The sequence below is a fragment of the Pseudophryne corroboree genome, chromosome 6 (assembly GCF_028390025.1).
Source record: "Pseudophryne corroboree isolate aPseCor3 chromosome 6, aPseCor3.hap2, whole genome shotgun sequence".
Lineage (NCBI taxonomy): Eukaryota > Metazoa > Chordata > Amphibia > Anura > Myobatrachidae > Pseudophryne > Pseudophryne corroboree.
In genome coordinates, this window is record NC_086449.1 from 750786853 (window position 1) to 750804025 (window position 17173).

The 17173-nt window shown below is 46.9% G+C and overlaps 1 protein-coding gene across 1 annotated transcript in view; it reads left to right on the forward strand.

Moving 5' to 3' along the window:
• The window catches only part of MGAT4B (alpha-1,3-mannosyl-glycoprotein 4-beta-N-acetylglucosaminyltransferase B), a 530095-nt gene extending 523447 nt beyond the window's left edge, over positions 1-6648 (forward strand). The window contains exon 15 of the mRNA XM_063928535.1: positions 5102-6648. Coding sequence (XP_063784605.1) covers positions 5102-5125 — 24 coding nt within the window. The 3' untranslated portion in view covers positions 5126-6648. The remainder of the gene's footprint in view (positions 1-5101) is intronic.
• The last annotated feature ends 10525 nt before the right edge of the window (positions 6649-17173 follow it).

Consider the following 17173-nt stretch of genomic DNA (forward strand, 5'->3'; position numbering starts at 1 on the left):
AAAAAGGTCCCCTGCTGTGTCTGGCGCCCAGGACCAAAAGTCCTCCCCCGCCTCTACCAAGTCCACCGCATGACGCTGGGGCTCCCCTGTGGGAGTCCGTGCCGGTGGGGGGCCGTCTCCAAATCTTCAGTCAGGTCTGGTTTCAATCAGCCCTGGATCCTTGGGTCTTAGACATAGTGTCCCAAGGGTACAAACTGGAGTTTCAGGAGATGCCCCCCCCCCCCCCCCCGCCACTTTTTCAAATCGGCCTTGACAATTTCTCTTCCAGAAAGAGAAGTGGTGAATGCTGCGATACAAAAGCTGTGTCAACAGAGGGTCATTGTCCCCGTTCCCCCGTCCCAACGGGGAGAAGGGTTCTATTCGAGCCACTTTGTCGTGCCGAAGCCGGACGGTTCGGTCAGACCGATTCTGAACCTAAAATCCCTCAATCCATACTTGAAAACTTTCAAGTTCAAGATGGAATCTCTTCGAGCTGTGATCTCCAGCCTAGAAGGGGGGGATTTTATGGCGTCAGTCGACATAAAGGATGCCTACTTACACGTCCCGATATATCCTGCTCAGCAGGCCTTCCTAAGATTTGCAGTGCAGGATTGTCATTACCAATTTTAGACGTTGCCGTTTGGGCTTTCCACGGCCCCGAGGGTCTTCACCAAGGTGATGGTGGAAATGATGGTACTCCTACGCAAGCAAGGGGTCACAATTATCCCGTACTTGGATGATCTCCTGATAAAGGCGAGATCAAAAGAGCAGTTGCTAAGAAATGTGGAACTCTCCCTGACCGTTCTGCAGCAGCATGGTTGGATTCTAAATTTGCCAAAGTCTCACTTGATTCCGACAACTCGGCTGCCCTTTTTGGGCATGATTCTAGACACGAAACTACGGAGGGTGTTTCTTCCGGCAGAAAAAGCTCTGGAAATCCAGAGCATGGTAAAGGAGATTCTGAGACCGGCGAGAGTGTCGATTCCTCAATGCACTCGAGTGCTAGGGAAGATGGTTGCGGCTTACGAAGCCATTCCGTTTGGCAGGTTTCATGCCCGGGTGTTTCAGTGGGATCTGCTGAACAAATGGTCCGGGTCTCACCTACACATGCACCGGAAAATAAGTCTGTCTTCCAGGACCAGGATTTCTCTACTGTGGTGGCTGCAAGGTGCTCACCTTCTAGAGGGACGCAGCTTCGGAATCCAGGATTGGGTCCTACTGACCACAGATGCAAGTCTCCGAGGCTGGGGTGCAGTCACACAAGGAAGACGTTTCCAGGGAAAATGGTCAAGCCAGGAATCTTGTCTCCACATAAATGTTCTTGAGTTAAGAGCCATTTACAACGGCCTCCTGCAAGCGAAGAACCTTCTGCAAGGTCTCCCTCTCCTGATCCAATCGGACAACATAACAGCGGTGGCATACGTAAATCGCCAGGGCGGAACAAAGAGCAGGGCGGCAATGGCGGAGGCCACAAGAGTTCTCGGCTGGGCGGAACAGCACGTGAGCGCTCTGTCAGCAGTGTTCCTTCCGGGCGTGGACAACTGGGAAGCAGATTTCCTCAGCAGACTTGATCTCCATCCAGGGGAGTGGGCCCTTCATCAAGAGGTATTTGCAGAAGTGACAAGGCGTTGGGGAATTCCTCAAATAGACATGATGGCGTCTCACCTCAACAAGAAGCGTCCGAGGTATTGTTCCAGGTCAAGAGACCCCCAAGCCAGTGCAGTGGATGCCCTGGTAACTCTGTGGGTTTTTCAGTCGGTGTATGTGTTCCCTCCGCTTCCTCTTATTCCAAGAGTGTTGAGGATTATAAAACGAGCAAGGGTTCAGGCAATACTCGTCGTTCCAGATTGGCCACGGAGGGCCTGGTATACAGATCTTCAGGAGTTACTCGTAGAAGGTCCTTGGCCGCTTCCTCTAAGAGAGGACCTGTTACTGCAGGGACCATGCGTGTTTCCGGACTTACCGCGGCTGCGTTTGACGGCGTGGAGGTTGAACGCCAAATCCTAGCCCGGAAAGGTATTCCCGGGGAGGTCATCCCCACTCTCCTTAAGGCTAGAAAGGATGTCACGGCAAAACATTATCACCGTATTTGGAGAAAATATGTGTCGTGGTGTGAAACCAAAGCAGCTCCTGCGGAGGAGTTTCACTTGGGTTGTTTCCTCCATTTTTTGCAGGCAGGCGTGGATGCAGGCCTGAAATTGGGTTCCATCAAAGTGCAGATCTCGGCTTTATCTATTTTTTTTCATAAAGAATTGGCCGCCCTTCCTGAGGTTCAGACTTTCGTGAAGGGAGTGCTGCATATCCATCCTCTGTTTGTGCCACCCGTGGCCCCGTGGGATCTTGAACTTGTGTTACAGTTTCTTATGTCTCACTGGTTTGAACCTTTGCGAAAGGTTGAGTTAAAGTTTCTCACTTGGAAAGTGGTCATGCTTTTGGCCTTGGCGTCGGCCAGACGGGTGTCAGAATTGGCGACTTTGTCTCACAAGAGCCCATATTTGATTTTTCATGTGGATAGAGCGGAATTGAGGACTCGTCAACAATTTCTACCGAAGGTGGTTTCGTCGTTTCACATAAATCAGTCTATTGTGGTACCTGTGGCTACGGAGGCTGTCGCAGTCCCAAAGTCTCTTGAGGTTGTGAGAGCTTTAAAAATTTATGTCGCCAGAACGGCTCTTGTTAGGAAAACGGAAACACTGTTTGTCCTGTATGCTTCCAACAAGATTGGAAATCCTGCTTCCAAGCAGACTATTGCACGCTGGATTTGTAATACAATTAAGCATGCTCACTCTTCGGCTGGGTTGCCAGTGCCGAAGTCAGTAAAGGCCCATTCTACCAGGAAGGTGGGCTCGTCTTGGGCGGCTGCCCGAGGGGTCTCGGCACTTCAACTTTGCCGAGCAGCTACGTGGTCGGGTTCAAACACTTTTGCTAAGTTCTATAAGTTTGATACCCTGGCTGAGGAGGACCTCATGTTTGCTCAATCGGTGCTGCAGAGTCGTCCGCACTCTCCCGCCTGGTCTGGAGCTTTGGTATAGACCCCATGGTCCTTTTGGAGTCCCCAGCATCCTCTAGGACGTAAGAGAAAATAGGATTTTAATACCTACCGGTAAATCCTTTTCTCCTAGTCCGTAGAGGATGCTGGGCGCCCATCCCAGTGCGTACTGTTACTTGCAGTTGTATTGCTGGTTGTTGTTTCCGGTTACACGATGGTTGTGTATCGGTTATGTTCAGCTTGTTGCTGTTTTTTCGTTCATACTGTTATCTGGTATTCCTGCTAATCCAGTTGTACGGTGTGTTTGTGGTGTGAGCTGGTATGTATCTCACCCTTAGTTTAACAAAAATCCTTTTCCTTGAAATGTCCGTCTCTCCTGGGCACAGTTCCTATAACTGAGGTCTGGAGGAGGGGCATAGAAGTAGGAGCCAGTTCACACCCAGTAAAAGTTTTTTAGTGTGCCCATGTCTCCTGCGGATCCTGTCTATACCCCATGGTCCTTTTGGAGTCCCCAGCATCCTCTACGGACTAGGAGAAAAGGATTTACCGGTAGGTATTAAAATCCTATTTTTGTTAAAACAGGAAGTTTATTTTTTTTAATTTTTTTGAAAGATGCCTAACTAGGCTTATGCTTTAGGCAGAAAAAAATTATAAAAATTCCATTAGACCCAACACAATATCACAAAATGTAGTTGCCACATACGGGACAAGCCAAATCCACCATTGTTTTGTAAACAAAACCTACTTTATAATTCAGCTGAACTCTTTGTTTTAAGCGCCGGTCTTATTTTTTTTTTTTATGAAAACCTACCTATAATTTAGCTAAAAATGTAAACTCAAAATATACACAGCTAATTTTTTTATTTTTTTACTTTTTACAGTGACACGTATGGGACATTTTTGTATATTCTTTAATTAAAGATGCACATGTCCAATACAGTGAGACAAATGTCAAGGCAGAAATGATAACATACACAGTGAACATACAGTATGAACACAACGTTTCCATTAAAATAGAAATACAGATGGAGCCCTGCTCATCTATCCCTTTAATAGAATTAACTGAGCCAGTGCTGTCGGACTTAATCCCCTGCTGTATTGTTCTCTCTGTATTGTATTGCAGCTGAGAACAATAGATGAAAGGCTTATGCTAATAAGCCTTGGTGCACCATGGCGCACCAGAGAAGGCTAGATGAGTGAGACTCCATCTGTAGAACACAGACAGACAGGTGTGGGGGGAGAGGGTTATACAGGGTTGGAAGGGAAGAGAGCCCATAGGTCTCCAGACAGTAGAACACAAATCAGATAAAACAGTTTCCCGCAGGTAGAAGTGGCCTTACACCCTTACTTCCTTATATGTAATAGACTCTTTGAACTCCAGCCAATAAGACCAAGTGGTTGTAAATGTGGTGATGCTGTTAGATGTTGACAGTGAGACCTCTTCCATAACATATCCAATCTAAGGAACCAGTCCTTAAGGAATGGAGGGAAAGGTGACCGCTACAGTATTTAGCTGGAACAACCACTATGGCTGCATTATTCATATGCCTCAAGAGGGATAGTTTATAGTTAGAGAGAGGCCACTTTATTACATTAAAATTCTGAGCCATCAGGAACCTCATTCCCCACAATATCTCTAGCCACCTGGATAACTTCAGAAGGGATTTAGAGAGGAGCATAGCCACCAAATAGTATGGGACATTTATACTCATTTTCATGGAATGGACCCACTGTAAATGTATTCGCAGCAGGAGAGGAGAGGCCCCGGCATCTTAGGGGAGCTGCTTTGTCTGGAGCACCATAGGGTTGCTAGAGGTCTGATGGTCCAACTGATGTGCACCCGATGTTCCCTCTTATGTACGTGAGCAGCGGATGTGAGACACCGGCAGTGGGCCTCTCTGTGGCTGAGCCGTTAGCATATTTCAGAAAGTCCGCTGCAAACAATATCGTAACTGCACATGCAACTGCAAGCACTGCTGAATCAGGGCCTCTGTTTCAATTAGAGAGCACTGTTCCATGTGATAGGCGGATTATGTTCTTGCACTAAGAATAGTATAATACAACAATAATAATAGTGGGTTTATTTGTTCTTGTGTTACCTACTTTTTTTTTTCATGCATTCCATCTAAACAGATATTTATTAAAAAAGCGGACTGATCCATTTTGGACCAATTTGTCAATAGACTGGACTGATTCCTCCAGCTGCTCTGCCCTCGTTCCTCTCCTATGGTGCTGCTGTCACGGAAGCACTGCACAAGGTCAGTACTGGACTGAAGCAGAACATTTACCACACTGCCCCAAGTGCGGCTGGAGAAGTGCTGAAGTGGTTCCCTGCCATTCAGGATTACTCGAGAAGTAGAGAGGTAGCCTACTTCTCAGCCACTTCTCAGCACCTACTCCAACGATGATGATGATCCTGGCAGAGACGTCTTCTCGCTGACCGAATTATACCTACTTTTGCCCACTCCTTGAGGGCGGATTTTCTAAAGCTGTCGTCGTCCATGGAAAGCACAATTGTAGAAAATGATGGACTCCAAAGCATTGTTTTCTGCATTGGGTATGTTACATGTAGAGGTGTTTCATGTGCAGAAGGAATGAAGGTGGGTGTATACCTGTATACAACATAATGCCTAATTTTCTGTTACCAACTCCTTCAGTGGTGTCCCGTGCTGTTCGGGCCCTTTCAGCGCTGAAGTAGTTCAAAGGCCTTTTCTTTTTGTGTAATACTCGCTGTGATCAAGTTAGACTACTTTATTTTTGTTTTTGCTTTTTTGTTTTATTTTGTTAATTTTAGAGAATACAGGTGTCACTTCAATAATAAATTTTACGCGTCTACGCAGTTCATAAATTCTGAGATTATGTCAACTATTCCTCCACAGTCCGAACAGTTTTTCCTTTTGTCTTTTGAATGGGTTTGTATCGCCGCAGCAAGGCTGTTAATGCCGTACAAGATTAGATGCTGATCCACTTTGTTTTTCACCCTGAGCAGGAGCTGACGCGTTTCATCGATGTGCAAAAGCCCTGAAGAAATCCTGGCCAATTGAGAGGGCAGTACATTACATAACTTAGCTCCTTTTTACAGGACACCAGGGCTCAAATATAACCCACTTAAGACGAAAGAGGTCTCTTTACATGTACAAACAGTTCTGTTTGCTTTCTGCAAAAATATGTATATATTTATTTACAAATAAGTCTAAGTTTTACTGTTAATTAATGCACCTCGGTCATGCCAACACAGATCTACATTAATTTGCCGAGAGTGCCTACACTAATCTCAGCATCTCACCGAGGCCAAAAACGTATCACATAATGAGAGAGAAGCATAGATATTTATTTACTGGTTCCTATGAAAGCAAACACAGCTGCAGCGTTTGGCAAAGATTCCGCTTTCACTTTTTGGTTTTGTTTTGTTGGCATTACTGTACTGCAAAATCTATTCCTGCTCTTGAGTAAATGTTTCTGTATATTTTGATCCGTTTCAGTGGCTTTTCAGAAACCCAACGTTTTCTGAGAACGCTCACCGTTTTACTTGGCAAGTATTTAAAAAAAACTGCCATAAGCTCTCCACTTCCTCTGTTATATACACTGGGATATGTTACGAGAAATTGTCGTCATTTGTATTTTATATTGATTTCTCAGATACATCTCTATGAAAAATAAAATAATATTGTGCACTGTTACTGTCTGGACTGTCATTGGAACTTTTTTTTTTTTCATATGAAGTGCAGAAAATAGGGAAGAGACTAATTACTTTTTTTTTTCTTTAATATTAACAAAGCAGAGCCCAGTGTCAGTAATTCCGTATGAGCTGACAACATCCAACAATGGCTGCCTCCAATGGGAGCAGGCTGCACCGTGTACTTCATTCACAAAGGTGAAATCATGGTGCTTTTTAGGTCTATGGAGTAGGAGAATTTGCTGCTGGGAGATTGTTTAACACCGCAGGTGTGCCTGGAAGCAAAACGTTTTGCAGAAATGACTGTGAGGTGGTTCTAGTCCTTTCATGTAGTCAGTGTATGCTAGTTTCACAGTCTTGTAAGCTATTGGAAAAACAAAGAATCAGTAGCTATTCAATTGCACAGCTTTTTACAGTGTGTTTAATAATTATCACTCCTTACCCCAACTGATCTTACAGCCTAATCTCTACACCACATAAATATTAATCTACTAGCTGCCTTGCCCGGGTTTATATTTTCCAGTTATTAACTTATCAATGAGTTGGATGTAACTGTCAACATATTAAAAATAATTAGTAGCTTTTCCAACGTACCCATGAGGTGGCTGCACAGTGCCGTTTTTGTTTATACAGTGTCGCCAGTAGCCCTGATCCCTAGCTTTCCTTTCTGTTCAGTTTTATTATCACTTTTCCATTGTGAGATGGGTTTAAAGTTTTCCTTCTGTTATCAATGTTGCTATTCCAATACTTTTGTTTACAGTTTTTGTCTTCCCACCTTCATTTCTGTCCGTTATTTCAGTTAATTGAATTATGGCTATCGCTATCAGTTATTACAGTTCATTAATGTTTTCATCCAAATCCATCCAGTCTAAAGCCCAGAACAGGCTCCCTGTGTACACCAATGGGATGTCCCAACCACTCCATTAGACATCCCAAAGCAATTGCCACCCCTCTGTGAAGTTTTCATCCAAATCCATCCAGTGGAAGGCCCAGAACAGGCTCCCCGGGTCAAAGTTCTGCCGTGAGGTCTGACCAGGACCCCAACCCCCTAAAACCTGGCCAGGATCCAACTGGACCACCTGGCATTCTTTTCATCCCAATCGATGCAGTGGTGTCCGATTGTAAACCCAGACAGACAGACAAACAGACCAAATTTTTTTTTTATATATAATGATGTATGAGAGTTTTTTTGTATGTGGGTGGAAGCTGAAACACTCAGACTAAACAAATTTAATTATGGGGAGAACATACAATCTCCACACACATTTATTTATTTATTTTACCATTTTATCTATACCATGTCAGAATAAAACTCATGGCCTTGTCACTGGGAGGCACAATTGCTAACCACATCTATACCTGTTGGCGCTGAATATGATGCGGCTGATGGAATAGATGAGCTGTCTTATGGTTACTTACAACTAGAAGCAGTTGGTTCGGATCCTGGTGAATCCAACAAATAAGAGATCCACTGATCCTCCAATCTGAAAACAAGAAGGAACTTGTCAATGGTATCTTAGCCTAGCAAACTTTGACTTCTAAATGTGTATACACACCATTCCATGTTAGTGATGTCCGTCATTTTGTGGTTGGGCCGAGAACAGATAGTATCTGTAGCACAGGCATTTCAAACCTCGGTCCTCAAGGCACTCTCCGGGTTTTAGTGATATCCCAGCTTCAGAACAGATGATTAAATCAAAATAACTGAGGTTATACGTCCGAAAATACATAAGGTCCGCGAAAAGCGCGGACCTATGTGTTTTTGAGGCACTTATCGTCGCTTTTAGGACCACTTATTGGGCATTTGGTTTCGCCAGCCTGAGGCAAGCGAACCAAACCCCCGGATAAGTGCCGGTTTTTGGGGCTAATAGGATAGCCCCGGTGCGCTAATTGACCACGGCAAATAGGATACCAGCCTAAAGGAGGTTAGGTACCCTTATGGGTACCTGCAAAAGATAAATCTACTTCAAGATAGTGCTGACTGTTTGTTCATCTGATTTCTTTAGATTTTTGGGGGGGGTTCATCAAACAGTCTGCTATGTTCAACATTAAAAATGACGTCCTTTATGGAGAATGTGCTATATACAACCAATGTTGTGTGGCAAAACCTGAATCAAAAAAGTGGGTGGCAGAATAGCATACATGTGATTTACCTTTGTCGGCCATAGGCCGCATTCTGTGAGGTAACGCGCTAACCTGCTAAAAGTTATTCCGGTGCCTTCAACGCTTAGTCGAATCAGCCCCCTAGAGAGAAGGAAGCACATACAAAGCAATATCTAAAATGTATGATTATCTGGAAAAAAAAGTGTATGAAAATGTTATCTTTTTAAATATAAACACACAGGCATTGTGTCATACCTATAAAGCGGTATGGTTAATCACAGAAAAGGACACATCATCTGGAGAGTGGTCCATCTGAAGAAGGTACCTCTGAATCTGAGGAAATGGAGCGGCACAAAACATTGGTGTTTTTTTTCTGTGTGTGCATCAATCTAAACATTCCCGTCATGGGAAGAAATATATTATTTGTGTGTGTGTGTAATCATTGAACAATATTTTTTGCCATGAATACTTTTCCTTTTTTTCTGGGGAAGCACCTGCTCTTGACTAGCGTCAGTCACACAGAGTTGGTTGTCTGTCTGTTCCAACAAGCATGGCCTTTCCTGCATTTGGAAGGTCCTGTTTATTGACTACATAATCACATGCAGGGCGGGACTGGCCATCTGGCACTTCTGGCAAATGCCAGAAGGGCTGGTTGGCCAGTCCGGTCACACAGAGAGCCAAGAAGGGTGTGCGCAGCTTCCGGCTCTCTTGTTTGCCCCCACCCCCACCCGAAGTGCCCATTTCAAAGAAATATGGGGGCGTGCCATAAGTCCACGCTCCCCTAACTCGCGGCACATCCCTGTAAGCAGTGTCTGCGCACCCCTTTCACGTGCGCTCGCGTGCACATGGATTCCAGGTCCGAAAAACAGCCCCGGTCTGTCCCTGATGAAGTGAGAAAGAGCCCAAGGCCAGTGCTATCTTCTCTATCATTATAAAATACTGACCTTTGCCCATCTCTGTCTTTTATTAAACCACCACCAATACATATCAATGTTCTGAGTTCTATATATTGTAAAATACTGCTTTTCAGGCACGTAAAGGAAAACAATTTCCTGCCTACCAGTCCTGGTAAAGACATCATCAGCTGCTGCTAAATTGAAAGGCTCCAAAATCCTCAATGTAAAAGTCTAAAGGTTAGAATCATTCATACAAAAAGCTTGACATTAAATTGAATTACTATTCATGTCCGGTTCAAATAAGGCAACGCTTAAAGGTCACATACTGTATATGAAGATTGAAAGGTATTGGTTGCACTCATCAGAGCAGCATGAAATGTAAAATGAATTCTTCAAGTGTATATTTATGCCATATATTTCCCCATGTGAATCATTAAAAGGATTGAACATCCTGTTTTTTTTTTCATTCATCAAGTATATCTCTACTTGAGTGCTTCCACGAAGAATATGTTGAAGTCGCCTTGTCTCCTAGATAAGGCTACAAGTGGTACTGAGATGTCCTCCTTGACTTGTGCACTTGATGCTAATAAATCACACACTGTTAAATTCTAATATATAGTTAGTGAACATAAAGAAACTTGGTAAAAATGGAAGTACCGCACTCTGGGGGTAATTCAGAGTTGATCACAGCAGCAAATTTGTTAGCAGTTGGGCAAAACCACGTGCACTACAGGGGGGGCAGATATAACATGTGCAAAGAGAGTTAGATTTGGGTGGGGTGTGTTCAAACTGAAATCTTAATTGCAGTGTAAAAATAAATCAGCCAGTATTTACCCTGCACAGAAACAAAATTATCCACCTAAATCTCTCTCTCTGCACATGTTATGTCTGCCTCCCCCGCAGTGCACAAGGTTTTGCCCAACTGCTAGCAAATTCGCTGCTGCGATCAACTCTGAATTACCCCCTCTGACTGTTTACACTTGTACAGATGTGATTGAAACAGGCAAATTATGTTGGTGTTCTGCTTATACTGTTGCTTAGTAGGCTGTCTGTTCATCGATTAAGGTCAGTGACCAAGAAGTTGGTTTGGTTTGGAGTTTCCTAGGAATATAACTTTACTTTGCATGCCAGAAGCAACACCTGATTAATAACGAGATTTATGGTAAGAACTTACCTTTGTTAAATCTCTTTCTGCGAGGTACACTGGGCTCCACAAGGATTGGAGAATGGGGTGTAGAGTAGGATCTTGATCCGAGGCACCAACAGGCTCAAAGCTTTGACTGTTCCCAGAATGCACAGCGCCGCCTCCTCTATAACCCCGCCTCCCTGCACAGGAGCTCAGTTTTTAGTTAACCAGTCCAATGCAGTAGCAGGAAAAGAGACGGCAACGGTTAGTAGCCACATACACCACACTCTCACGACAAGAGAAGTGTCAGCGGCTAATGCCATACCAACCCAAAGAAGCTAAGTGCGTCAGGGTGGGTGCCTTGTGGAGTCCAGTGTACCTCGCAGAAAGAGATTTAACAAAGGTAAGTTCTTACCATAAATCTCGTTTTCTGCTGCGGGGTACACTGGGCTCCACAAGGATTGGACAACGGGGATGTCCTAAAGCAGTTCCTTATGGAAGGGGACGCACTGTAGCGGGCACAAGAACCCGGCGTCCAAAGGAAGCATCCTGCGAAGCGGCAGTATCGAAGGCATAGAACCTTATGAACGTGTTCCCGGAGGACCACGTAGCCGCCTTGCACAATTGTTCAAGGGTCGCACCACGTTGGGCCGCCCAAGAAGTTCCAACAGACCGAGTAGAATGGGCCGTAATGTGAGCAGGAGCTGACAGACCAGCCTTCACATAAGCATGTGCAATCACCATTCTAATCCATCTGGCCAGGGTCTGCTTGTGAGCAGGCCAGCCACGTTTGTGAAATCCAAACAAAACAAAGAGAGAATCAGATTTTCGAATAGAAGCAGTTCTCTTCACGTAGATACGGAGAGCCCGTACCACATCCAAAGACCGCTCTTTGGGAGACAAATCAGGAGAGACAAAGGCCGGAACCACAATCTTCTGATTAAGATGGAACGAAGAAACCACCTTAGGTAAATATCCGGGACGAGTCCTAAGAACCACCCGGTCACGGTGAAAAATCAGATATGGGGAACTACAAGACAAGGCACCCAGATCCGACACTCTTCTAGTAGAGGCAATAGCTAGCAAGAACACCACCTTAAGGGAAAGCCACTTAAGGTCAGCTGAACCCAGGGGTTCAAACGGAGGCCCCTGCAACGCCTCCAAAACCACCGACAAGTCCCAAGGAGCCACAGGCAGGACATAGGGAGGTTGGAAACGCAACACACCCTGAGTGAAAGTATGGACATCAGGTAAAGTCGCAATTTTTCCCTGAAACCACACCGACAAGGCCGAAATATGAACCTTGAGGGAGGCCAGACGCAGGCCTAAATCTAGGCCCTGCTGCAGAAAAGCCAAAAGTTTGGCTGTACTAAACTTGGAAGTGTCATAATTATTAGATGCACACCAAACAAAGTAGGAATGCCAGACCCTATAGTAAATCCGAGCAGAAGCCGGTTTCCGGGCCCGCAACATAGTTTTAATGACCCCTTCAGAAAAACCCTTAGCCCTCAAGACGGAAGCTTCAAGAGCCACGCCGTCAAAGACAGCCGGGCTAGGTCCTGGTAGACACAGGGGCCCTGAACGAGGAGGTCTGGGCGTTGTGGAAGCAGAAGTGGATGCTCGGACGATGGGCCTTGCAGGTCTGAGAACCAGGGCCGTCTGGGACACGCCGGAGCTATGAGAAGCAGATTTCCTTTTTCTTGCTTGAACTTCCGAATTACCCTGTGCAGGAGTGACACCGGAGGGAACACGTACGGCAGCCGAAACCTCCACGGCACCGCCAGCGCATCCACGAATGCTGCTTGAGGATCCCTTGTCCTTGCTCCGAAGACCGGAACCTTGTGATTGTGTCGAGACGCCATCAGATCTACATCTGGAAGACCCCACTTTTCCACTAGGAGTTGAAACACTTCTGGATGGAGGCTCCACTCGCCGGCATGCACGTCCTGACGACTGAGAAAGTCCGCTTCCCAATTCAGGACTCCCGGAATGAATATTGCCGATATGGCCGGTAGATGACGTTCCGCCCAACGTAGAATCCGTGAGACTTCCTTCATTGCCAAACGGCTTTGAGTGCCGCCTTGATGATTTATGTAAGCCACTGTGGTGGCGTCCGACTGTATTTGAACAGGACGGTTCTGAATTAAATGCTGGGCCAGGTTCAACGCATTGAAGACCGCCCGCAATTCCAGAATGTTGATCGAGAGGATAGATTCCTCCTTGGTCCACCGACCCTGAAGGGAGTGTTGCTCCAGCACCGCGCCCCAACCACATAGACTAGCATCTGTCGTCAACAGGACTCAGTTGGATATCCAGAAGGGACGGCCCCTGCACAACTGTTGGTCCCGGAGCCACCAAAGTAGCGACAGACGGACCTCCAGAGTCAATGAGATCATGTGAGACCTGATCCGGTGAGGCAGGCCGTCCCACTTGGCTAGAATTAGCCTCTGGAGGGGGCGAGAATGGAATTGAGCATACCCCACCATGTCGAATGCTGAGACCATGAGGCCCAGCACCTGCATTGCCGAATGTTTCGACACTTGCGGACGAGAAAGGAAGCAACGAATCCTGTCCTGAAGCTTCAGGACTTTCTCCTGAGACAAGAATAACCGCTGGTTGTGAGTGTCCAATAGCGCTCCTAGGTGCACCATGCTCTGAGGATATCTTCCAGTTGATGAGCCACCCGTGGGCTTGTAGAAACCGGACCGTCATATCCAGATGACACAGGAGAAGTTCTGGGGAATTTGCCAGGATTAACAAGTCGTCCAGGTACGGCAGTATCCTGACCCCTTGACGGCGGAGTACCACCGTCATCACCGCCATTACTTTGGTGAAAACTCGCGGAGCTGTTGTTAAACCAAAAGGTAACGCCCGAAACTGGTAATGAAGGTTGCCAATAGCGAACCTCAGGTATTGCTGATGTGACGCTGCTATAGGAATATGCAGGTAAGCATCCTGTATATCCAGGGAGACCATGTAGTCCCCAGGTTCCAAGGCCAGAACTATAGAGCGAAGGGTTTCCATACGGAACTTGGAAACCTTCACAAACTTGTTCAATGCCTTGAGGTTGAGAATGGGCCGGGAGGACCCATTCGGTTTCGGGACTAGAAACAGCGGAGAATAGTACCCCGGCCCCTCTGAGCAAGAGGCACCTGTACTACAACTCCTGTATCCAGGAGGGTCTGTACTACCGAATGCAGAGTGTTTGCCTTTGTCTGGTCCGACGGGACGTCTGTCTGGCAAAATCGATGAGGGGGTCGGTTTTTGAAGGCTATGGCGTAACCTCGAGAGACGACTTCCCGTACCCAGGCATCTGAAGTGGTCTTAAACCTTTCCTGGGTATACCCTAGAAGCCAGCCTCCCACCCTTGGATCCCCCAGGGGGAGGCCCGCCCCGTCATGCGGCAGGCTTATCGGTCTTGGAAGCTGGCTGACGGGCAGCCCAGGCTCTTTTGCGCTTCGGCTTACCAGGTTTGGAAGTGGGGGCCTGCTTGTGGTACGCCTGACCTTTTGCTTTACCTGAAGGGCGAAAGGACGTACCTTTAGCCTTCGACACAGAAGGAGCGGTATTTGGTAGACAGGCAGTTTTGGCAGTAGCCAAGTCAGCCATTATCTTATTTAAGTCCTCCCCAAACAGAATATCTCCCTTGAAAGGGTGTACCTCCAGATCCACAGACCAGGATCTCAGCCACAATATCCGGCGAGCCAGGACTGACGTAGTAGAGGCCTTGGCTGCTAGGATACCGGCATCCGAAGCATTGTCTAGCATGGTCAAAGGAGATTTCAGTATCTAACTCCAAGGCCCACGCTTCATTAGCCTTGGCAGCCCATGTGGCTGCAATAGTGGGCCTTTGCGTAGCACCCGTGAGGGTGTAAATCGCTTTCAGACAACCCTCCACACGCTTATCCGTAGGCTCTTTTAGAGACGTGACGGTAGTGACAGGCAGAGCTGAGGAAACCACCATCCTGGCCACATGTGAGTCCACTGGAGGAGGCGTTTCCCAATTCTTAGACCGCTCTGGCGCGAGGGGATAGCGAGCCAGCTTCTTCTTGTGAGGCACAAACTTCGTACCCGGGTTTTCCCAGGTAGGTAGTCAGAGTGAGGTAAAACTTGTTTAACCACCTTCTGACGCTTGAACCTATCTGGTTTCTTAGGAGGGACGGATGGCTCGGGATCATCCGTAGTCTGTAGAATTAACTTAATAGCCTCCAAAAGATCAGGAACATCCACATGTGAACTACCCTCTCCATCAGCCGTATCTGAGTCAGAACCTGTGGGGTCAGTATACGTACCGTCTTCATCAGACGAGGTGTCAGTGACAGCAGTGGATTGTGAGGAGACAAGCGCTCGCTTAGAGGACCCCTTGGACTTAGGCGAGCTATGGTCAGACTTTTTAGTAGTCAGGGACTGGTTCAACTTCTTTAACTGAGCAGATAAATCGTCCGCCCACGGCGGGTTAGCTGCAGGGATCACATACGGTTGTACCGGCATTGGGGGTCCCATAGGGGGTGTTAGTTTATGAACTAGCGTATGCAGAAGCGTGGAAAAAGCGGCCCACGGTGGGTCAGTATGTGCCTCCGTTGCCACTGTCCCACTGGGGGGCAAGGAGCCCCCAGAACCAGATCCCACAGCTGCTATATTCTCCTCATATGAGTCTGTGGCTTCAGCAACACCGGCAGTGTGTTCAGCCCCAGAACCGTTACCCTCAGAAGCAGACATGATATAACTTGCCGTATGAGGTAACACAGTACAATTATCAGCAGCACTATGGCCCTCATTCCGAGTTGTTCGCTCGCAAGCGAACCCCCGTTTCTCCAGCCACTCCCGCGTTTTTCCAAGAAACGGTAATGTTTTTTCACACACTCCCATAAAACGGACAGTTTCCGCCCAGAAACACCCACTTCCTGTCAATCACATTACGATCACCAGAACGAAGAAAAAACCTCGTAATGCCGTGAGTAAAATACCTAACTGCATAGCAAATTTACTTGGCGCAGTCGCAGTGTGAACATTGCGCATGCGCATTAGCGGAAAATCGCTGCGATGCAAAGAAAATTACCGAGCGAACAACTCGGATCGACCACCTATATCTCTAAACCCAAACCCCTGCGCAGTGTAGTCAGCACTAGCAGAGATAAAGGAGAGATATGGTGACTAAATCACAGAGAAAAATACGTAATACAGTATATCTTTGTGAAAATCTTATATTAGATAAAACCTGACGCACCAAGCCCCCCTCAGGTTATAGAATATAGGGATATCAGGTTGAGTGAAAGACACGAAATGGACACCACTCAGCTATAAAATGCACACACATAAAGTCACAGTTTGTACAATGCAGAGGTTATTACTGACAATAATACTGCACTGGACCAGCTTACACAGCTATATAACAAGAGGTATAACAGTACACAGTAAGAACTGGATGTATATCACATGGTAATTGTACTAGAAAACACTGACTAAGTGCACTCTTTCTTATTAACACTGACTAAAAAAGGCAGGTAGAATACTTAAGTGTCATGTAAAGGCACAGCGCTGACAACCAGGCAGCTTTACACAGGAGGATTTGCCCAAGCAGTCCCAGGAACAGTGAGCTGAGGGATAATGGCGCCGCAGACAATGACAGGGAGTGAGGAAAAGACAGATATGCAGCTCCAGGGCGGGAACACTTGCTAGAAATGGCGCCCTGGGGCTGGGGCTTCAGGTCTAAGCCTTATCCCCTCTGCTGGCAAAACCACCGGGTACTGTGGGCGATAAAAGAATTGGTTTAGAGAGAAAACCTGACCTGCGCCCATGCCCTGGTGATCTAGTGGGATTGCCTGTATCCACAGTGTCCACCGCCAGCACGCGCAGCCCGCCTCCCACTGACCGCACCGGATCGCGATAAAGACCGGGCTCCGCAAGCGGGACCCACTTACCACCTCCCGAAGTGCGACCACTCGATCCTGGAGAGCCCCAGCCGTGTGTGTCTAACGTGAAGAAAACCGGAGCCTCCGCTGTAGGTACCCGGCAACCAGGGCTCGGGAGTGTACAGCGCCGCTGGGGAGAGCTGGAGCTGCAGCAGTGAATGTCACAAGACACTTACCACCGCTGCTGCCCTTGAAGTCTTCACTTTTTACCTCATAAAAAGCTTTTCTTAGGGCTGTCTGTTCAGTGCCTGCTTACTGCAGCACCAACTTACAAAACTGAGCTCCTGTGCAGGGAGGCGGGGTTCTAGAGGAGGCGGCGCTGTGCATTCTGGGAACAGTCAAAGCTTTGAGCCTGTTGGTGCATCGGATCAAGATCCTACTCTACACCCCATTGTCCAATCATTGTGGAGCCCAGTGTACCCCGCAGCAGAAATTCTGTTAAACAAGAGCTGCTCTGTCAAGGAAAGTTAAGACTATGCAATTTACCCTTCT